Source organism: Cebidichthys violaceus, unplaced genomic scaffold (assembly GCF_023349555.1).
Source record: "Cebidichthys violaceus isolate CVI_PGR_0920_01 unplaced genomic scaffold, fCebVio1.0.p SCAF_135, whole genome shotgun sequence".
Classification (NCBI taxonomy): Eukaryota; Metazoa; Chordata; class Actinopteri; order Perciformes; family Stichaeidae; genus Cebidichthys; species Cebidichthys violaceus.
In genome coordinates, this window is record NW_027176302.1 from 242604 (window position 1) to 262979 (window position 20376).

General features: G+C 41.9%; 1 protein-coding gene across 2 annotated transcripts in view; it reads right to left on the bottom strand.

Annotated features, from left to right (window-relative positions):
- Nucleotides 1–20376, bottom strand: part of cunh8orf34 (chromosome unknown C8orf34 homolog) — a 52429-nt gene that overhangs the window by 28315 nt on the left and 3738 nt on the right. For both annotated transcript variants that reach the window (XM_068708152.1, XM_068708151.1), the window contains exons 2-7: nt 12187–12331; nt 11809–11940; nt 9800–9919; nt 9547–9575; nt 8499–8662; nt 4339–4505 (exon numbers count right to left, since the gene is read on the bottom strand). In XM_068708152.1, the coding sequence (XP_068564253.1) occupies nt 4339–4505; nt 8499–8662; nt 9547–9575; nt 9800–9919; nt 11809–11940; nt 12187–12331 (757 nt within the window). The remainder of the gene's footprint in view (nt 1–4338; nt 4506–8498; nt 8663–9546; nt 9576–9799; nt 9920–11808; nt 11941–12186; nt 12332–20376) is intronic.

The window sequence follows — 20376 nt, forward strand, 5'->3', positions numbered from 1 at the left end:
GTGTTAACTTGATTTTCGGACATTTTCCGTGGCTTTACAAGAACATGTGAGTCACATTCACTTCCAATATGGCTTTGACTGTGGCAAATATTAAGCACAGATCTAATGAAAACAACTGGGGAAACACAGTTCCATCCTAGAGAGCAGCTAGAGAATCAATAAGACTCAGCCTCTAAGCTGATTTTATTTTCTCTTTTTGAAACACAACAAATCCACCTTAAGCCATGTTTTTATTGTATTCAAATAGGACAACGTTGATTAGAAGGACTGCAAACCATTCCAAGAGGATCGTATTGTTCTTTCATAAGCTCCTTATCCAGGTGCTGGCAAAAACCTTTCTGCTCAATATGGAAATGAAGATTAGTTGTTAACTGTCTTTGCATCCTCTAAGCCTGTTTATATTACGCACCATATTTTTTGTCATATTCTAGTCGTAACACAGCATGACAAACTAGTGCTCCTTACTTGCCTCCCAATAGATATCATGCGATATGCTTATGTGGCTCAGAACTCTCCTCTCCTGTTCCTCCAGAGGTTTGGACATGTAAATATGACATTCCCTCCATGGGACCTGTTCTTTTCTCACTAATGTAATTGCTGTCATTTGGGTAGTGTGGATTTCTCTGCGCATCAGCAAGCCGCACAACAAGGAGGCTCACGGCCAATTAGCAGGTGCTAAACTGATAATACGACAACTACACAGAGGAACTGGATCGTGAGTGATCCGTATGTACCTATACCAAACAAAACGTGTGTGTGTGTGTGTGTGTGTGTGTTTGTGTGTGTGTGTGTGTGTGTGTGTGTGTGTGTGTGTGTGTGTGTGTGTGTGAGAAGACATGTAAAGGCATCACAGCGCTGGACACCTGCATCCAAAAGCTTATTTCAAGGGTCAGTTTCAAATGCACTCATCCAGCACTCTAATAAGTGAACTGTGTTGAAATCCTTTCTGATCTGGTTTTATGCTTCCAAACAGGCTTCACACACGGCAGCTGTAATACCACATTTTAGCCACTAGAGGTCATCCTAAGCAAACGCTTAAATAGAGAACGCGCCTCCAACAATCTCTGGAGCAGTAGTGACTAGTGCTGCATGAAAGAGAACATAAGGGGCAATAACTTCACATATAGCAATGCAACATTTTCTCAAAGATAAGAAAAGAGTGCGGTGTTATGAAATTAAAAAAACACTCCTATCTATTGAAATGTTCCCAAAGATAAGTGTACAAATAACAGCTACAGTACATGTAGCCTTTGTTGTATCATAACATTTGAATCCACTGATTTACAAGTTTATCCTATTCAACAGCAAGGACCCTGCACGATGTAGAGTCCTTGAGCAAGTCATTGAATCCCTACCAGCTCCAGTCATTCTGCTGAGCAGCTGACCTTCATGTGGACAGCAGCAAGGAAAAAGACATCTCCTCCAGGGATCAATATACTATCACAGGATCACCGTGCCTGCCAAGGAGCATCAGTCATCTTTGGCATGCATTTGGTCACAGCCACAGCATTTGTGCCAAGACCCTCTTTCTAAATGAGGCCCACAGATCCTCCTGAGGATCATTCATTTCTCTACAGTAGTGAGGCCGGCCACTCAGAGTGACAGTCAACACAGTGGAGGTGGTCCCTGTGGAGAGCACCATGACCAGGCCTCGACAGAAAATCGGAAAATGACCTTGTTGCATTATTTCCTTTGAGTTATTGCCCTGGACCATAGTGAAAAAGTCACTGGGGAATGTGCCTAGAGCTATGATCAGGGTGGGCCATCACAGGCCATCAATATCCTGCTTTATGGCTATCTTTATCACCATTATATACTGCCACCCTGGGTCACAACTGTGTTCGGCTGATATAAAAGAAAAGAAAGCTCTGTGTTTACGTACTGTTTCCTCAACGTTTCTTCTAATTATCACAAAGGAATTAAGGGATACAGAACAGTATAAATAAATACAAATAGAGTCCACATTAAGTGTTAAAAGGTGTGAATCTTCACCTGCCTCAACAGTTATCGACGCTTCTCAATGTATCGCATCCTCAATTTTCTATATAACTGCACATGGCTACTTTTTCATCAATTAATACAAGCAGTACAAATCTGAACTCTTAAAAAAATCAGTTTACAATGGTCTATAATATAATAAGCTGCATTTTGAATCAAATTTAGGAATAAAATGAATGAATTCATAAACAACTTCTGGACCTACAGAATTAGTCTTAGTGACACTGGAACAGGAACTTGTAGATCTTGAGGCAGAGCGTGAATGCAGTCCATTTTAGCTCATTTCCTGTCTGTGCTCATATTTTAAACAACTTGTGGATTCATTGATTAGGCAATTGACAAAGAAAAACAATCACAGTTGTCTAAGGCAATTTTAAGCAATGATCTTTTGGCTTCGGTCACATTTCATTATATTTTGATATTTCATTCGCTTTAATCAAGCAGAATCTGCAGCTTTGAGAATGACAACAATCAGCTGTTGCAGATCCGGTGTGTTCCGCCACTCTGCCACACATCGATAAAGAAAAGTGACCCTTAGAATGACCCCGATGAAAAGATCCCGCTAACAAGCACAAACTCAGCGCTGTGACAGCAGAGCAGAGAGCTAAGACGTTTGTCGCTCGTGTGTCTCCTCAGAGCAGCTGCTCTGAGGAGACACACTGAAACACTATAATTGGGGCCCATGTTGTAGACACAGGGAAATACAAAAGGAGCAGGTTGTGTGTTGTTATTCCTCAAAGAAGTACTGTATGTCGGACATTTGTTAACCAACGTAGAAGAAAGTCCGTGACTTTGAATTGAGTTCTATTTGTAGAAAAGCTGACTTTTCCCAGTATCGGACACGGCTTTCAAAAATTCAAACTGTGATGGATTCTGCAAGAGCTGCTGGAGCAATAAATCTCACAAGTGTTGAAATCTGTGCTGTATACATCTGTGGCAGCAGTTGTGTGTCTGACCTCCATTTATTGTAGTGTTACAATGCAGGGAGAAACTACTTTACTCCAGAGAGTGCTTTACCACGCAAAAATATTTCAGGCAACAAATTCAATTTGGCATGAGGTATCACATCCTGTGTCTGCACAGACAGGGTGACAAGCCTGCAGACCCTCTACTCAATAAAGCCAAGAGGAGGCCTCGCATCAGATGGTCTTTCCACCCACACTGTCACCTACTCATCCATCTTAAGTCGGCACATGATGACGCGCATTAAGGAATGTGAACACACACACACACACACACAAAGTAAACAAAAAGGAGCTACTTTGTGATTCTTTAGTTGTCAGTGTGAATACCTAGCCTCACTGACTGAGAGCTTCAGGCAGAACTATGTAAACAGGAAGCATAGTTTCCTCTAACAGCTACTACTAAAGTGCTCTTTAGTATGGCACATAAACTGACTACTGCTTTGCTCATCCAGCTATCATTCCTCTACACACAGGCCTACAGGTCCACAGATATGCAACAATTCCCTCCCCTTTAAGCTGTCCCTTACTTTCAATTTCCAAGAGTTTCATTTCAATAATTTACCTTTCCTCAAACGCAGCGTCTACTTCACCCTCAGTAAGTGCTTTTCCACTTTTACCAACATGCTTTTACCACAACTCACAGAGAAGATGTATGAACATTGTGCATTTGAGTATAAAGGCAACTCAACTCACCTAATGCGTTCAAGTCAGTGAATCTATATGTCTATCTATATGGCTCCTCAGTTCTCCCAGTTCCAACGTTTAATGTTGATACAATGTGGTGCATTGCATCAACATTAAACATTGGTGGTACAATGCTTCCATCTTCTTGATCTCTAGATTTCAGTTTGTCTGATGCAATCTCAAAGCTTCTGAGAAAAGCTGTTAAAAAGAAAGTGATGTAGTTTCAATTTACAAAGTCAATGAAATGCATTTGGACTTCTGAAAATCAGAAAAAAAACCTCACACGATCAAAGAGTTCTTGAAAAATAGTGAAAGCTAATGTGCTCTGCAAAGAGACTCATTGAACGTAAAGTGTTTCAGCTATAATGTTCACACACACACACACACACACACACACACACACACACACACACACACACACACACACACACAGTTCTCAATGAATGTGGGATGTAAGAAAACAGGTGTCTGTCTCACACATGTGCTGATTCGACCCCTGCCTGCCAGTGTCGCTCAGAAGCAGTCTTGTTTTATGATTAATGGTATTTGATTAGCAGAATTCAAAGGAATGCAACTACATAGGAAAGCAGTCAGGTTGATTCATTGCACTGCACAACAAAGTTTACACGTTCACAATGTGTGCCTTTGTGCTTTAAAAAAAGAGGTGTGTATGAGGAGTATGTGGCATTACCCAGCAGCTCCATGGCGTCGTCCTCATCGTCCATCTCTTCCTCTGCGACCGAGGGGGCGGGGCTATGGACCGAATCAAAGGAGTCCTGAGACAACATGGCTGCCAAGAGCTTCTTGTGATGCTGCTGCTGCTCCTTTAGCCCTTTGCTCTTCGTTTCCAACTTCAGGCTGAGGAGGAAAGCAGAGGAGGAGTCAATCAAAATGTATTGACACGTAATAGAATGATAACTTAAAATACATCAGCTGTTGATGATTATTTCCCACACACGTCATTAAGTAGTTGGAAGTTGAGTATGAATCATCATCAGAATAACATGCCTCCTGCTACAGAGAAATGCACCGACAAAATTAGCATGTTTTATAATAACTATGTTCCCGTACTAATTACATCCTCCCAATCTGTCCTGCTTATATTCAAGCAGTACAGTGTTGCATTTGCATCAGTGGCGTGCAAATGTGTGACAACATTTAAAAAAAAAAAGTGTTTTCACCACTTGTTGCAGTTGGAAGCTGTTCCATGGTTGTTAGGGACAAAATAACATACAATCATTTCAAGTGACATGCAGGTGCAGAACACCTTGCTATAAACGGTTAGCAGGGAGAAGACGAGCTGGGAGAAATAGCTGTAGCACTAAGCAGCATTTAGAGGATGTGGGATATAAAAAAAGGTTTCACAAGCATGCAGATATATGAGGTGTTGAAAGTGTCCCCTTTAGCTTTTAGTTAAGAGGAGAGCCAATAATCAAATCCAAAAGTATTAAACGAAGACGGACCCACAGGGGGAGAAGTTTTGTTGTAATTGTTTCATCCCTGAAGTAAAGCAAAGGGAAAAGCAGACATGCAAGACTGTACTTTTTTATAAAAGTCATAACATGTTTCTACAAATATGATTCACTTATTGTTGCTAAAATAGAATGATGAATAAGAATACAGCTATTTTCCATTGCGTATGTCTTCTTTTTGCATTTGATTTACACTTGTCTTCATACTCCACTTTGTTTTATCGTGAAGGCGTATGCCAACATTTACCATACATACTGTACTGTAGCTATTTATAAACATAAGCAACAGGATGCAGCAATGGAAAATACATTTTTCTGCAGTATCCATTTGCATCACAGCTTACTGCAGCACCTACTGTTACGCTATTTGGCATCTATATGGCACCATATAGCTGAACAGTTCTCAGGCTGTCTCCCGGGCAGTTTTTAATTGAAAAAAAAACAATACATGAAGAAACTGAATGCTTATCTTCACATTTCTTATCCCATAAGCCTCATTTCATTACTCAGGTGAAATTCTGTTACTGGAATATGGAGAACGGGCTGAAAAATGACCAAATTATATCTCCTTCCTATACAGTCAAAGTCTCTGATACAATTATGATGGCAGACTTCTGCACTACCTCTATATTGGAGAAATGAATTTCCACATGCCACAGGCTAAAGGCTCGGATTAGCAGGGCAGACGAGTATTAATTTGATGCTAATCTCAGTTTAATGACTTCTATTCACAGATAATGGGGAAGGGTCATAAGATGACAGCTTTTTCTTCATACTCTCTGTGTGGTATTTCTGGGATAATTAGATCTGCTAATAATGGCAAAGCAAGGTGGATGGTGCACAAACGTTTTCTTTATGTAGCCGAACTCTTTGGGGAAAAACATTTTCTTGTGGTTGCAAGTAATCCTTTTAGACTGGATGGGTGAACTTTAACACAGTGCTGCAGAGAGAGTAAGTTAAGAACAACACATATTAAAAGCTGGAAGGTAATATGGAGGAAACATATTGTGGGCTCAAACCTCCTATGAAAATCTCCGGCTCACTACACCCTCTGGAAATTTCAACAGTGTCAGCTTTTATTCCCCTCACAACCCAGTCGACGATAAATACGACCACAAAATCTAAGCGGGTGTTGCTGGATTTCCCTCAATCCATGTCTATTAAGATCATTCTCTGTTCACAAAGGCATGAGCATCTGTTGGCGTTAAGAGAAAGTACATCAGAGAAATATATTAAATATATATGAGAAAGAAAGATATATTATTAATAGTAACAGGAGGGTAAGAAGAGAGAGAAGTAGTTTATGGCACTGACAGACATGGGATAAGGAAGTCCCATTCCACAGGACAGACTCTGTCAAAATAAGCCATAATATACCGCTGCCACAGTTCCATCTGATTTCCCATGTGCCACTTGCACTTATCCATCTAGACTTTGTAGCCAATCATACGGGGAGCCTCCACCACCTGTCAGCTCTCCGCATCGTCCTCGGTGACAGGTGGGCCGTAATGAGGGACAGAAGCAAGGAGTTCAAAAGTGAAAACAGGTAAACTTACCAAAGCCGGAGGAGGAAGATGGACTTGGTTGACCAATAAGGTCACGTACATGAAAACACATGGGGACTCTAGTCTGAAAGTGTATAAGCACCACAGGAGATACTACTGAGGCTCAGTTCTGCCAGTTTTGATCTCATCTGACACATATTAAAACATAACCAAACCTTACTTTCAGCTGGACCTTAAATTCATTGGTTATTTACCTCAGACAAACCCACGACATTAGCTTTTATTGTTCATCATGTACTGTCTTAATGTAAGTAATCTACTAGGGAGGTTTCATGATGATATCTATAAGTACATTTTTCCCTATTCCCCTCGGGTGTCTCCCACAGCTTACAATGGGCGTTCACTCTTTTAGTTAAACCAAACAGATTTTTCAAAGATCTCGGTGAGCCAATCATATCATTACTGTCGAACTTTTAAACTGTTCTCCTCTCTGCTGCTGCTAGTTGCCATTTCAGCGTGAAATTGACACAAACCTCCTCCGCCACCTTCACCTGCAGATCTCATCACATCCTGCGCCCCAGGGTTCCTTCCATCATCAGAAGCCTCGCTCCACATCACAACCATCCACAACTTCAGGCATTTCCCTTTATCCCTTCACCAGTACCGATATCAAATATATATTCTTGTAGTATTCACCCACTAAAAGATTGACGGCGTTGTGATGGGGTCTAAACGACAAAGACTCTTCACATTTCTTAACTTTATTGTGCAACATGTCAATAAATGTATTTCACTCTTAAATGATGTCTGTTCTAATTTAAATTTGAGAAGGAGTTTGCCAGACAAACATCTGTTTTACTGATCCCCCCATTTTTGACTTTGTTGGTTTGGCTAGAAAAAAGCTCAAAGGATATAAAAGTGTCAATCCCCAAACAGGATCTGAAGTGGGAGCAAGTTCCCAGTAAATTAAGATTAAGGAATTAAGAGTTGATAAGAATTGATTAAGAGTTGATATAAATGATTTAATAGATGAGCCAAATACTCCTCCAGTTGATAAGAGAAGGGGCTGTGATTATCGTTGGTGTGCTGTACCACCCCAAACACACAGCTGCACACGTTTCTCACACTCTTCATAGGTAAACATGAAACCATCTCATTCACAAACACACGCAGAGCAGAGCTCATCAGTGAGCCCACACACACAGCCCTATCTCCCAGCTCAGGCTTCTAACTAAGTGATTTCTGCCTATAATCCACCCATACAGTCACCCAAATGAGATTAACACTGTGTGTATGTCAGCTCTGGACCGCGCGTGATTTATGGTTTTATATCCGATCGTCGTCCAATTAGTCACATCAGCAGCTGCGGTCCATGTGACATACACACGAAGTCGTACACACGCACCACAGTAGCAGCAACATCTGGCAGAGAAGTCCAGGAGGTGAAAGGTTATTTAGAACTTGATAGTTTTGCAAACTTCCAGCTTCCAGAGAGGGCGCCAAACACTCTCGACAGTTCAAAGTGTGACGCAATTATTATTGTCAAAAAACGGGTAATTTTTAAAATAACATGCAGGAAAATTCCTTTGGCCTTGAGCGCACAGAAATGAGGTTAGCTTTAATTCGAAATTGGGTTGAAGCAGTATCATGGCACGCATGTTTAATCACGCCTTTGAAATGGGATTATCAAACCCATTCAGATGGGCATTCCTCAGGCAGCAGCAGCCACAGTTAGAAGTCTACCTCCTCATTTTTAAAAGGGCCAACAATAGCTTTGTGAACTTTCTTGAAGTTCTGAACTTTTTTTTTTCGTTTAAATGATTCACACACGCACGTATCTATGATTAAATATACTTATAACGCCAATCACCAACCTCCCAGCAGGGCTGCTGTCTCCACTCCAGCACACTTCGGTTTTAGCCCGAGGGATGGGGGGTCGCAGCATCTCAGAAGCCAGCGGGTCCGCGTCCTCTTCTTCCCGTCCAACCCACTCCCCCACCACCCGAGGGCGCACTACTGAGTTATAGCCTCCCAAGTTCTAAAAGAGCAATAGAGATAAAATGAGAGGCAGAACAACAGAAGAGGGCAGACAGAGAGACAGAGATGCAGATTTAAATGAAAAAGAGCAGACAGAAGACGGTGGAGTGAAAGAACTGCTATAAAACTTCTATCTTAACGCTATGAACTTTAACTCAAATATAATGAAATCATAACCAAGACTATGTCCTTCACAATAACAAGTGTCTGTTCTGAGTTTTCAAAAGCACCGTAGTATTGTCTGAGATTTGTCTCCTTCCCGAAAGCCAGACGGCACACATTTACAACCTCCGCTCAAAGACATGTCTGCGTGTCTTTGACTGAATCCAGGATAGCATCAAATGCTATTGTCTCTGCATGATCAGAGCAGGTGTTTAGTATTCACTCCCCGTCCAGTCCCACAGAGAAAGAAGGAAAATCTCTGGGCTGGGATCCAAGGATGTTGGACATGTACCGCTGCACTGAGCAAAAAAAAGTGAAGTCCCTGTCAAAACATATGCTGCGTCTATCATCGAGGCCCATCAAATGCCTCTGTGTATCCACAGCCTGGGCAGCCGCTGCACTATTGTGTTTGGGAGAGAATCGGGGGGCCAGGCGAGGACAAAGACAGAGCTCAGACAAAACTTTGCACACTGAGGCAGCAAGGGAGAGGGAGACACGCTCGCTGAAGTTATCACTCTCGCATATCACTCCCGTGAGATAGCGGCTCATCATCAGAAAAAGAGCTGCGGTGACAAGCGAAAGTTATTAAACAGGGCTTTTATTTGATGTCGCACGAGCGACGCCGCAGCGTGATGTGTGACAGAACTCAATTGCCACATCACTGTAATGCCAGTGTACTGTATATATGAGTTAATGAGAGACTCCAGTCTAGTTGTTATCTACCTGGTCGAGCTCATCAGAGATGGCGATGCCTGCAGAGAGAAGAAAATGCTTTAAAGCACAGAGAATGCATCCAATACAGTTCAAAATCCCCGGCTTAGGCTTCTTCTAAGCTCAGTGGCAAGCTTGTAAGATTAGCCGCTCGATCCGGCTTCCTCCCAGGATTTGCAGTGACATTTACAGAAAGGGTCTAGGCTTTATTTCTGTAATGTTAAGATGTGTTAAACACCGCTCGGCACGAGCTGCGGCCACTCACTGCGTGACAGACTCTCCAGGGCCTTGCCCAGCTTCTTGCTCTCCTGCAGAATGTGGCTGAGTTCGTCAAAGTCACGGCTCTCCCTCCAGTCCCAGGACGGGCACTCGATCGACCGCGGCACTGGACATCACAAACAGAAATATACACATTTTTTTTTTGTCACATCTTCTGAAAGCACACAGATAACTGAATTAGATGTTGTCAACAACAACAATAAGTCTGACCAAACATTTAAACAACAACCACACCTGTAATTTCATCTTTAACTGTCGCTGTGTCCAAACAGGACTTTGTGAATGACTGCAGGATGGAGTTGAAGGGAAACAATGCATCTCTTCCAGAAGCAGCGAGCTCACTGGACGGAGGCCAGGGGACAGTGTCTGTCAGTCTCTTTGATTAACATTTAAAACAACTCCAAACAGGAGCAGGAAATGACCCACATCCTGTACTAACATCACGCCCATGTCCCCTAGCAGCGTCCTGCAGCTTCTATATGATGGTTAATTCATGAACTGTTGAATTCAGACATTATTTATAAAAGGAAAGAGCGACTTGCTTTTATAGGGGGAGGGATTACTTGTAGTTCATCCATATCTAACGTTCTTACACTCTAACGACGACTGGATTTGAATTAATATGAAAAAGCAGTGGGTTATGAGGAGCTGCTCAACAAATGCACAGGTCCACAAGCCACTGTTCACTGCCTGAGCATACACATTAACTATAATGGAAAGGATTTTAGAATAAATGTAACGCATGTCGGAGTGAAACACACACATGATGACAGGTGCAGAGAGTAAGCATCCCCCTTCTGTTTGACAGCACTGCTGCTTCAATCTTCCATCCTCTACCCTTGTTTACTCTGACTAAGCTGCTTGGCATTGTAACAACCATAAACACAAAGAAAGTGTCTCTGCCAATACAGACTGGAGAGGGGAAAAAAAATAATTTCATTACTTCCGGCAAAGAGTGCCTTTCTGTCCTCCCTCTGCTCTCCTTGTGTGTTATGCTGCTGCCACAAAGGGCTGTGCTGTATCTTAACAGCATAGAATAAGGGTTAAGGGTTCAATTCCCGCTATGGCCGCCCATTGAAGCAGTCAGATACAGTAGACGTTAGGCCAAAACACAATAACCCTTTTGTCAAACTGTGCACACAGGAAGATCAAGCATTAGTGGAACCTCTTTCTATATATGACGGCTGTTGCGTTATTGCTACATTTTACAACAATGGTGGGCGGCAGTTCTTTTGATTTCAATTTTTCATGAGCTCTGCACACCCAAACTATGTATTTTTTATGTGATTTGACTTTAAATGAAGCATTGAAGGCTTCTTACGCGTACACCTCTAAGCGCTGAGTGTTGCTTACTTTATTCTGATTTCTCTTCTTACTCGTTTCCATTTTTTTCACTTCATGCACTCATCCCGATACCAGTTTCCTCTTGATTGTGAGAAATGCTCAGACCGCAGCCTAAAATAGACCTGGTCTGGCAGTGACAGAGCACAATGTTAAATTATTGAAGTAGTCTTTGGCTCCGCAGGCTCCATCTTTGACCGAATTATAGCTATGTTAATTTATTACAGAACTAAAAAAAAAAAAAGTTACCGCCAGAAAGATCTTCTCATCTGCATTAATGCAAGAACTTTGGGAACTATTCATCTTCAGAAAGTGTAGCGGTGCAGGAGCAAGTGTGTAAAAAGTGGCACTTTATGATGAACTCATCTGCAGGGCTGTGGGATGCTGGACTAGACACTGTGACTAACTTTAATTAGAGATAATTATATCAAATTAAAAATGGAGATTAAAGTCAATGGAGTGTGTAATTGGGATACAACTGATACAACAGGTATCAAAACTGTGCAGCTTCATATTCTAAAGTGTGTCTGTGTGTGTGTGTGTGTGTGTGTGTGTGTGTGTGTGTGTGTGTGTGTGTATCGGTGCAATCAACGCTATCATAAAAATAATTCACAAGTCAAAAACTTTGGTTTTAAAACAAAAAGAGAAACTTACAAGACTTGGATTCTGGTGAGGGAGGAGAGATACTCGAAACAGCCAGGTCACTCTTGGACTTTTTCGGTTTCTTTGGGTGAATTTGCCATGGCTTCTCATAGTTGCTGTTCTCCCTTCGAGGGTTTTTGCTTTCTGTTGGGAGAGATAGTGACAACTTCTGCTTAGAATTCCCCATTATGCAAATCCTAGAAAAGCATAAATGCAGGCCGACTTTACTCTGCAAGCTCTGTTGCGTCTCTTTCGGACGATATTTATCACATATTGGGTGTATTGCGGGGAGGAGTGCGAACAAAGAAAAATGCCTCGTTCCGCATGTGTGTGTGTGTGTGTGTGTGTGTGTGTGCACATTAAGTGCGCTTGCGTTCCGTGTTTACTGACCTGGGGAGCTCTGCGCCCACAGTGCTGCGGAGCCAGAGAGAGCTCTGTGCAGCTTGCCTGGGCTGTCTTGCTTGGTCTGCAGGTGATCAATGAGAAAAGGGATTGGATGGTCGGGAGTCTCAGTTATCAATTTGGTCATCAACTCCTACAGGAGCAGAGTAAAGCAGAGAGCAGTTAGATGAAAGTGGAACAACAATAAGGAGTGAGAGAGAGTACGGCCAGTGGAGAATCCACCATCCTGAAGTGGACAAACACAAGAAATCCTGAAACGCAGTACAAGTCTTGTTTTGTAGTTGACTTCACTATCAAGGGAGGGATAAGCCTCGTATCTTTGCTGTAGTTTCGGGAATTTGGTACAAATGTGTCAATATACTGAGGAAAACAGAAAGTGAAGTCAAACAAGACAACAGTAAGTGCCCAAAGGTTTGGGGCACTTCTGTGTCACTTAGTAACAAGCATGTCAGCAAGCTCCATCAAAATCAGATCAATCTGTCAAGACACAAGGGCAAACAGGAAAAACAAACACTGCAGCCTTTGGACAATCTGTGCCTTTTTAAAATGGTCATGAAGCAAAAAGACAGTTCACTTCATAATGTTCTAAGAAATCCAAAGAACAGCATTCGACATATTGGCCTGAGAACAAAGTGGACACATAAGAATAGTATGATTAACTATTGGTGAACATGAATTACTTGACTGTCTGGTTATCAGTGTGCTAAGAGGATGTGAAAAGTAAAGTAGTGATGAAGGTAATTATATTGTAAAACATTCATAGGACAGACTCACAAATAGGACCGATGAAGAAAAGTACTGCAGAAGGTAAAAATGAAGGAAAGCACAAAGGCAGTCACACTAAACAGGTGCTGAGGGTCGAGGCCACATCTGACTCTGCATGCTAATTTAAAATCCGCCAAACGCACAATAGGAATTCGGCATCAAACGTGCCTTATGTCATAATTATTCAGTCCTACAACAAAACAACACACTAGGTAAAATACAAATGTTTTTGCCGATGACATACGAAAAAAACTACTTTTGGCACCAACGCAAAACTGTAATTGTATTACAGATGTAGGACTAACTGTCCTTCTGAAGCTGGTGTGAAGTGAGATGAGCACCTGTCCGTGTGTGCAAGTGTGTTTGTGTGAATGAACTCTGACCATTTTAAGCCAGCCAGAGCAGCAGCAGAGGCTGACTACTGCAGAGAAGCAGTAGAAGGAAGGAAGGCATTGGTGGACTGCAGTGAATTGGCACTAATGTATGGCTAAAACAAGTGTGTGTGTGTGTGTGTGTGTGTGTGTGTGTGTGTGTGTGTGTGTGTGTGTGTGTGTGTGTGTTTCTGTGTGACTAGCATGTTACTCTACAGAATTTTATGTGCAACCAAACTGAATCATGCAGCCTCATGCTTTGGCGGCTGGTGCGTGTTTGCCCTTGCGGACATGCTCATGTGTTCAGGGGGCGGGGAGGGCGACAGCGAGGCAGCCCATGTGTGTATTAAAGCTGGCTAGCCTTGGCTGCGCTGTGTGTGCTCAGAAAGCTAATCAGGTAATTGGTCAGTGGGACATTCCTGCCCGGCCCCAGTGTCTACAGCAGCAAACGGCATGTGAATGATACTCTGAAGCCTGCAGGTCTAAAGGACCAGAGAACCTCGCTGCATCATTTTATAATTCATATTTAATACTAGGTTACCATCTCCAAGGTAACGATGCAGATATAAAAGCCCATCACTGGGGGAACAAGTCAGACCGGGCGTGTATTCCCCAGAACCCGAGGTGTTAATAAGCAATTAAATCATCTTTGAATCAACATCGGAGTCGTATGTGCAGGCTAACCGTAAAACACAATGCAGAGACCGTAGGCTGCTGACACGACCATCAGCACATAAAAGAGTTTTAACAGGGCTGTTATGAACTGTAGATATAGTCAAGACAATGAGAGAAAGGACAATGACTAACAATTATAAACCACTAAGATGTAAAAGTTGTAATTACTGTTTAGTAGCGCCTGTGGGTAATTTAACTAACCTACCACCAGGAGGTCTATAAATGAAGGTTGTAATTTGGTAGATTATACAGGAAGTCAAAATAGCAGAACTTTGTTAAGTACCGCGGGGTTTCCGAGTCCTAATGTATTTTTATGGGGAAGGATGTGCAGTTCTTTTTATGGACGACTGCAGAGAGGTGATTTTCATGAATGCGTTTCCCAATGGAAAACCACACACACAGATGTGCAGAGAGTAACACAGGCATGAGTTGGATCCACGAAGTAAACTGTGGCAAACTACAGAGAGAGAGAGAGAGAGAGAGAGAGAGAGAGAGAGAGAGAGAGAGAGAGAAGAGAGAGAGAGAGAGAGAGAGATTCTGGGGATTGTCAGAGAAATGGCAGCACGCTTGGGTACATCTGCATTCTGCCCACGTCGGTACTGTAAAACACTGTTGTGCCAACATATATTGATTGCGCATCCTGTAGAGCGTTTTGCATGAGCTGGAGAGCTTGTGCTGAATGAGCTAAGGCGCCCATGCATCTTTGTGTCCTTTCACAACTCCAATAACGTCATAAAAAAAGGCAAAGAGACATGTGTACAAGTAACAGGTCCCACCATATCTGCCCGGCGGTTATGTCTATATTACACAGCATAATTCACATATTCAGCAAACCAAGGCTATCGTATCCGACACTTTCACTTTCTATGATAATGAGGTGCATTAAATAACACTAGTCTTGTTTGATAAGCCGATGCTGGTTGACTGGTAATCATATTTTATTTGACAGGAAGCAAAATAAGACGTAGGTTCAAATTTGGGCCAACACTTCCTATATACAAGCAGACTTTAATGCTATTCGGGTTAAAGTGACTTGCATCAGCAAAACACGTCACATATGTTTGTACGTGAGAAATATAAAGTGAGGCAGATGGTTTCCAGCCTCTGTATCAGTGCACTATAAGCAGGCAAACATGCAGTCCATATCTGTGCAGATCTGTTGTCGGGGTGTGATATCTCTGTGCCCCGCTGCAGTTTGGTTTGGTCGCGGTAATTGACAAGCTGTCAACAAGCCAAGAGACACCCGAGTCTTTGGAAGCTCTCAAGGACGCCCTCCGGGGACAGTGACACATAGTCTCACTGACGCTCCCCCCGCATCCCCGCAACTCAAACAAACTCCCCGAATTGAAAGTGGAAAGGAGTTCAAACAGGAGTGGGAAGTTTGTAAGGTCATACATGGGTGGTATGTACACACTGACAAGGACACTTGAGCAGAGACTCCGTTGATTTCTCCCTCTGACAAATCTCGACCTCACAGGGTGATTCTCTTCTCCTAACCCTGGACACCAATCTGTGAAGGCTAAAGAGACATTTCTCTTCACAGATGTTGACAGAGTTGATACAGCTACATAAGCTCGCCGATGTCAGAGACGTGGACCTAAGCTTTGCTCTCTGCTTTCTTGTCAACTCACGAGCTGCAGAATTTCCACCCCAGCTGTAGCAGACTCCTGGAGAGCTGTTTGAGCTACGGCTGTCTGGATAGGGAGAAGAAGCTGATGCGCCGGCACAAAACATATACTCTGCAGGAGCCGGCTATCTATGATGTCTGTATCCCTGGGAGGAAGTGTATCTATTACAATCTATTTACGAGACAACTCTGTATCCGTGTGCTGTATGTGTGACGGGAGATACAGGAATGGTGCACTAATATAGTGCATGCATTTACAATATTCATGTTTGCCAGATTAAAAATCATTATTAACTGCAAGAATATTCTGAACTCAAGTCAATCATCTCAGACACTGTTGCTCTGATCAGCTATAAAATCTGACATCTTTTCGTCAGATTTGTCCTTGCATAAAAAAAAAAAAAAATTTAAATGCAGCAGCGGCTCTTCAAAGACTCCCAAGAGAGCTCCCTGTCCCCGTCGCCCCTACTAGAGGCCACAGACTACCATTGATTTACCTGCTGCTTGTCAATGACATGGGAATGCAAAGTCATATCACGGTATTTAAGGTCACGTCTGCGTCTGCCCAATGTGCTTCATACGCAGAAAGAGGTCATTATTGGGAAAAAAAAGAGAATGATATGATGAGTCGATTTAGGTGAATTTGAGTAGAGAGACAAAGAGACAGAGCGAGATGCCACTGGAAGAGATCCAGACCTTGAATAAGCAGGCAGACAAGAGCAGGAGAGATCATGCGGAAGATGAGACTGTGGGAGAGGCAACGTCAGCTGACCAGGCTGGCACTAGCAGATAATACTTATCAGAAGAGATGCTTTTATCCGTCACACTGATACGCACAAGAAATAGATGCCCTAACGGCTCACTCGCTCAATCCTGCAGCACTGCCTCAAGTCCATTTTCATCACTACCTTCATGTTTTGCAGCAGTAGAAATATAGCCTGTTTCATTTCTCTGGGGGCATTTTGAGCATGAGTAATGGGGGGACTGGCTCACTATTAGTAAATGAATCAACTAATCAGTTAATACAAAGTGTATTGACCACAAACATAAAGCTTCATATTCTTAAATATGTTTGTGTGGTTTTTTTTAAAGTTAAGCCAATGCAGAAGGGCGTTAAACTTGCATTCTTTCAAATGGCCAGCAGGTTGCAAAAAGAAGTCCGATTGTTTAGATATTTGTGAAGAAATGAGCCTACTTCTCACTGGATTCTTTACCTCAGTAAACATTGTAAACTTGTCTTCTTCAATACAGCACAATGTTCTTTTAGTAACTTATGGTCCCATTTAAAGTAAAATAGACAATAAAGCAGACTATGCTTTACAAATCCACAAACAAATGGGTGTCGTCACAGTGATTACGTCCACTTCTTCAATACAGCCTATGGTTGGTCTAAACAAGTACATTTTGCGATGCATATTTCAGTTAAGCCTTATTTTTCTGTCATGTTTCTGCTACTTCTATTCTCGCTCTAATGTTCCTTGTCACTTCTGCTTCCCTTCATATCACACCAATGATCTTTGAAAAACGATACTGGGATGATGTTATTTAAATACCATCAATTCTGCTGCCTCCGCATCACCGCCGTGACCTTCAGGATGTTCCAGGAGACTCTATCGAGAGTTTCGATCATCTACCTGCCGGCTGTGCTCCACATCTGATCCTTTCCTAGCATCTGTCTTCATAAGTGCCTCCGCTTGATGATGTTGCTTCACATCGACCACAACCTCAATAAATATCATTGTACTCTTCTATTCATTTTGTGTCGTCTTAATAAACTACTTTCTCACATTGTAAGGACAACATTATTATTTAAAAAATAATGAAGTAATGAAAATAGTCGCAGTTACAGCTCAGCTGGTTTGTGCAGTGAATTATGAAGCACTGCATTACTTGATATAATAATAATAATAATAATATTTTTAGGCATGACAGGGAAGAATAAGACACCCAACAAGAGGAATAATTCAGACTATATTACATTATAAAGTACATTCTTAAAAATTACAGCTGAAGCGATTCAGTGATTTAGGCACCACTGTAAAAGTTAACCCAATAAAACTAGGCTTTGAAGAATGGGTTCACATCTTAAAACAATACTCACATTCCCATGTGTTTATGGAAAATACTGTAATCGTCTCTGGCTGTGCAGAGATCCGCTCCTAAAGCGATTTCAATGGAGGGGATGGGGGACAATATCCATGGTTGTTGCTCTGTGTCAAAATGGAAACTGCCCAGAGAAGAGGAGGCCTCATATTAGCTGCAACTGAAGTTTAGAAAGCACAGAATGAGGACTGTGGATTTTGCCTCCCATCACTTACATTCAAACTGGGTTCGGAAGGGACCTCGAGTCGTACACGTGTGCACAGACACATATGAATCCCTCTCTGGACAAACATACACACAGACAGTTATTAATCACCCGCTGAACAAACTAACTGTCAAGGCTCAGATGATCTGCTCTCCCACACCACCAGCATGACTATCAATTACACACTGCATTCAGACATCAGCATCCCCAGGCTGTGAGTGGACATGAGAACTTTATTAGCATGCACCACATCCACGGTGATCTCTCTCCCTTTCCCTTTCTGTTTCCCATACACACTCCCTGCCCCCATCTTACGCACCCTTTGCCTTCCCTCTTCGCCCCTTCCTGTACCCCCCCCCCCCCCCCCCCCCCCCCCCCCGGGACCAACCTGGCCTGTCTTGTAGTAATTACTCTAGCTGTGCCTGAAGAGGAGCTGTATTAACCCATGCACGACCAGACGTCTGCCATATCAAGTCATCAATCTTGAGAGGCTCTGGCTCTGAATGAAAAAGTAAAACCAAAACAGGCTGCGGCTGATTTGATGAAGACTGTGGCTTTTGTTTTGTCTGACACTTTATGTGTTAACCAATCACAAACTGTTAATGGTGTTGATTTCTAAATATAAATTCTACTGTCTTCCCCGTCCTCTAGAGGTAACAAAAAGGAAAGGCCTTGATTCAATTTTCACGTGGTGCCGTAACAAAGCGCTGTGGGAAATTGAAAATCATTTAACCATAAATTCATTGCATTGACTTTTAGCATGCCTTCACAGATGGCAATTTAAAATTGAAATTAGAGTCAGCATCTGTGTTCAGATGTAAATACATGCTGTAATAACCCACCAGCATACAAATAGATGATGAACTTGGCAAAAAAAAAATTACAAATCATGTATTCAAAAGACTGCTTGGTCATGAAAAGATGTAAGGTGATAACCCTGCCTTCATCATACTACTGAGCTCTAGCATCATAAAAAGCACCTCACGTATCAAACTGGATCGTAATATCAAATGATCACTCTACTTCTGTAATAACTGACCTAGTTCTGCAGATGCTTTGCTTTGAATAGTAGAGTGAGGTGAAATAATAAACATAAAAATGAAACAACAAAACAACCCAAAACTGGGATGAAATGACTTGGTTATTATGACCCGACGTGTGGGAGGTATGCCGATGACAAAGTGACCCTGTCAGACAGAAATGTTTCCAGGTGTGTTTGCAGATGTAATACGACCTCCGATGGATTCTTCCTCATGTAGAACTGAACCTCTCTCCTTGTGTGTTTCGGTTAATGCATCTCAAAAAGGTCAAGAATAACAACTACTTCAAAGCCCGGCAATGCCTGCTATCTGTGACACGTTCCTCACATTTTCTTCCTTGTTTTCTAGAGCTGTCCAGGAAGTGTAGTGATTGCAGGCCAGTGGGATTCTCATATAAGCCATATAATCAATCACTCACTATGGCAGATCAAATGTTTAAAAAGATAAAGAAAAACATGTTACATGCACACAGAAATGCAAAACAGTTTCCCCAAAACAGGAAGACTGTTTTCTCACTCACTGTCTACAGTACGTGGAAATAGCTCAAAACTAATCACACCAGGTCCAATAAATTACCTCTTAAGGGAGTGAATCAATAGATCAGACAGTGTGTGTGTGTGTGTGTGTGTGTGTGTGTGTGTGTGTGTGTGTGTGTGTCTAAGTCCTGCCCGACTGACTGACCTCTTTACAGTACTGCAGGGCTGCAGGAGACCCTGAGCACAGCAGATTAGAAACACTACACAGCTGAGCGGGTTGGAGCGAAACCCTTTCCACATGGATGGAAGAGGAATCTATAGGGAGCAGGAAAGTCATTTAACTGAACTATAAGTAGCAACAGCAACAGTAGGAACAGAGCAGCGTTATTCATTCTAATTCAAGGTATTGGTTCAAACCGAGTGCAGATTTTAGTTTTACTTTATCGATGTAAAATCTAATTGTCACTGTGCAGAACTGATTCTTTTATGTGAAAGTGAATGTGAGGCTGGAACACTTATATATATATATATATATATATATATATATATATATATGCATGAAATAAAAATGGCAATTAAATGGATTATTTATATTATGTATTAATGTTTGATGAGCATCTCTGTATTTTACATTATCATTTGATCCATTTGATTTAATAAATTAAATCCAGCATATCTTTCATCAGTACTTCATTAATATCAGCAAGGAATCATAAGAACCAAGCTGAAACCAATACTCACTTAATAACAGATATTAATCTCTACAAACAGATATCTGCATATGAATGTAGAATCGTGGGGCAACAGGACAACATTTTGACAATGATTTGACTTTTTATTAGCTTTTTTTTAATTTATCTGCATACATATGCAGATATCTGCTTTTAGATATAATGTATTCTTGTTAAGCGCTTTG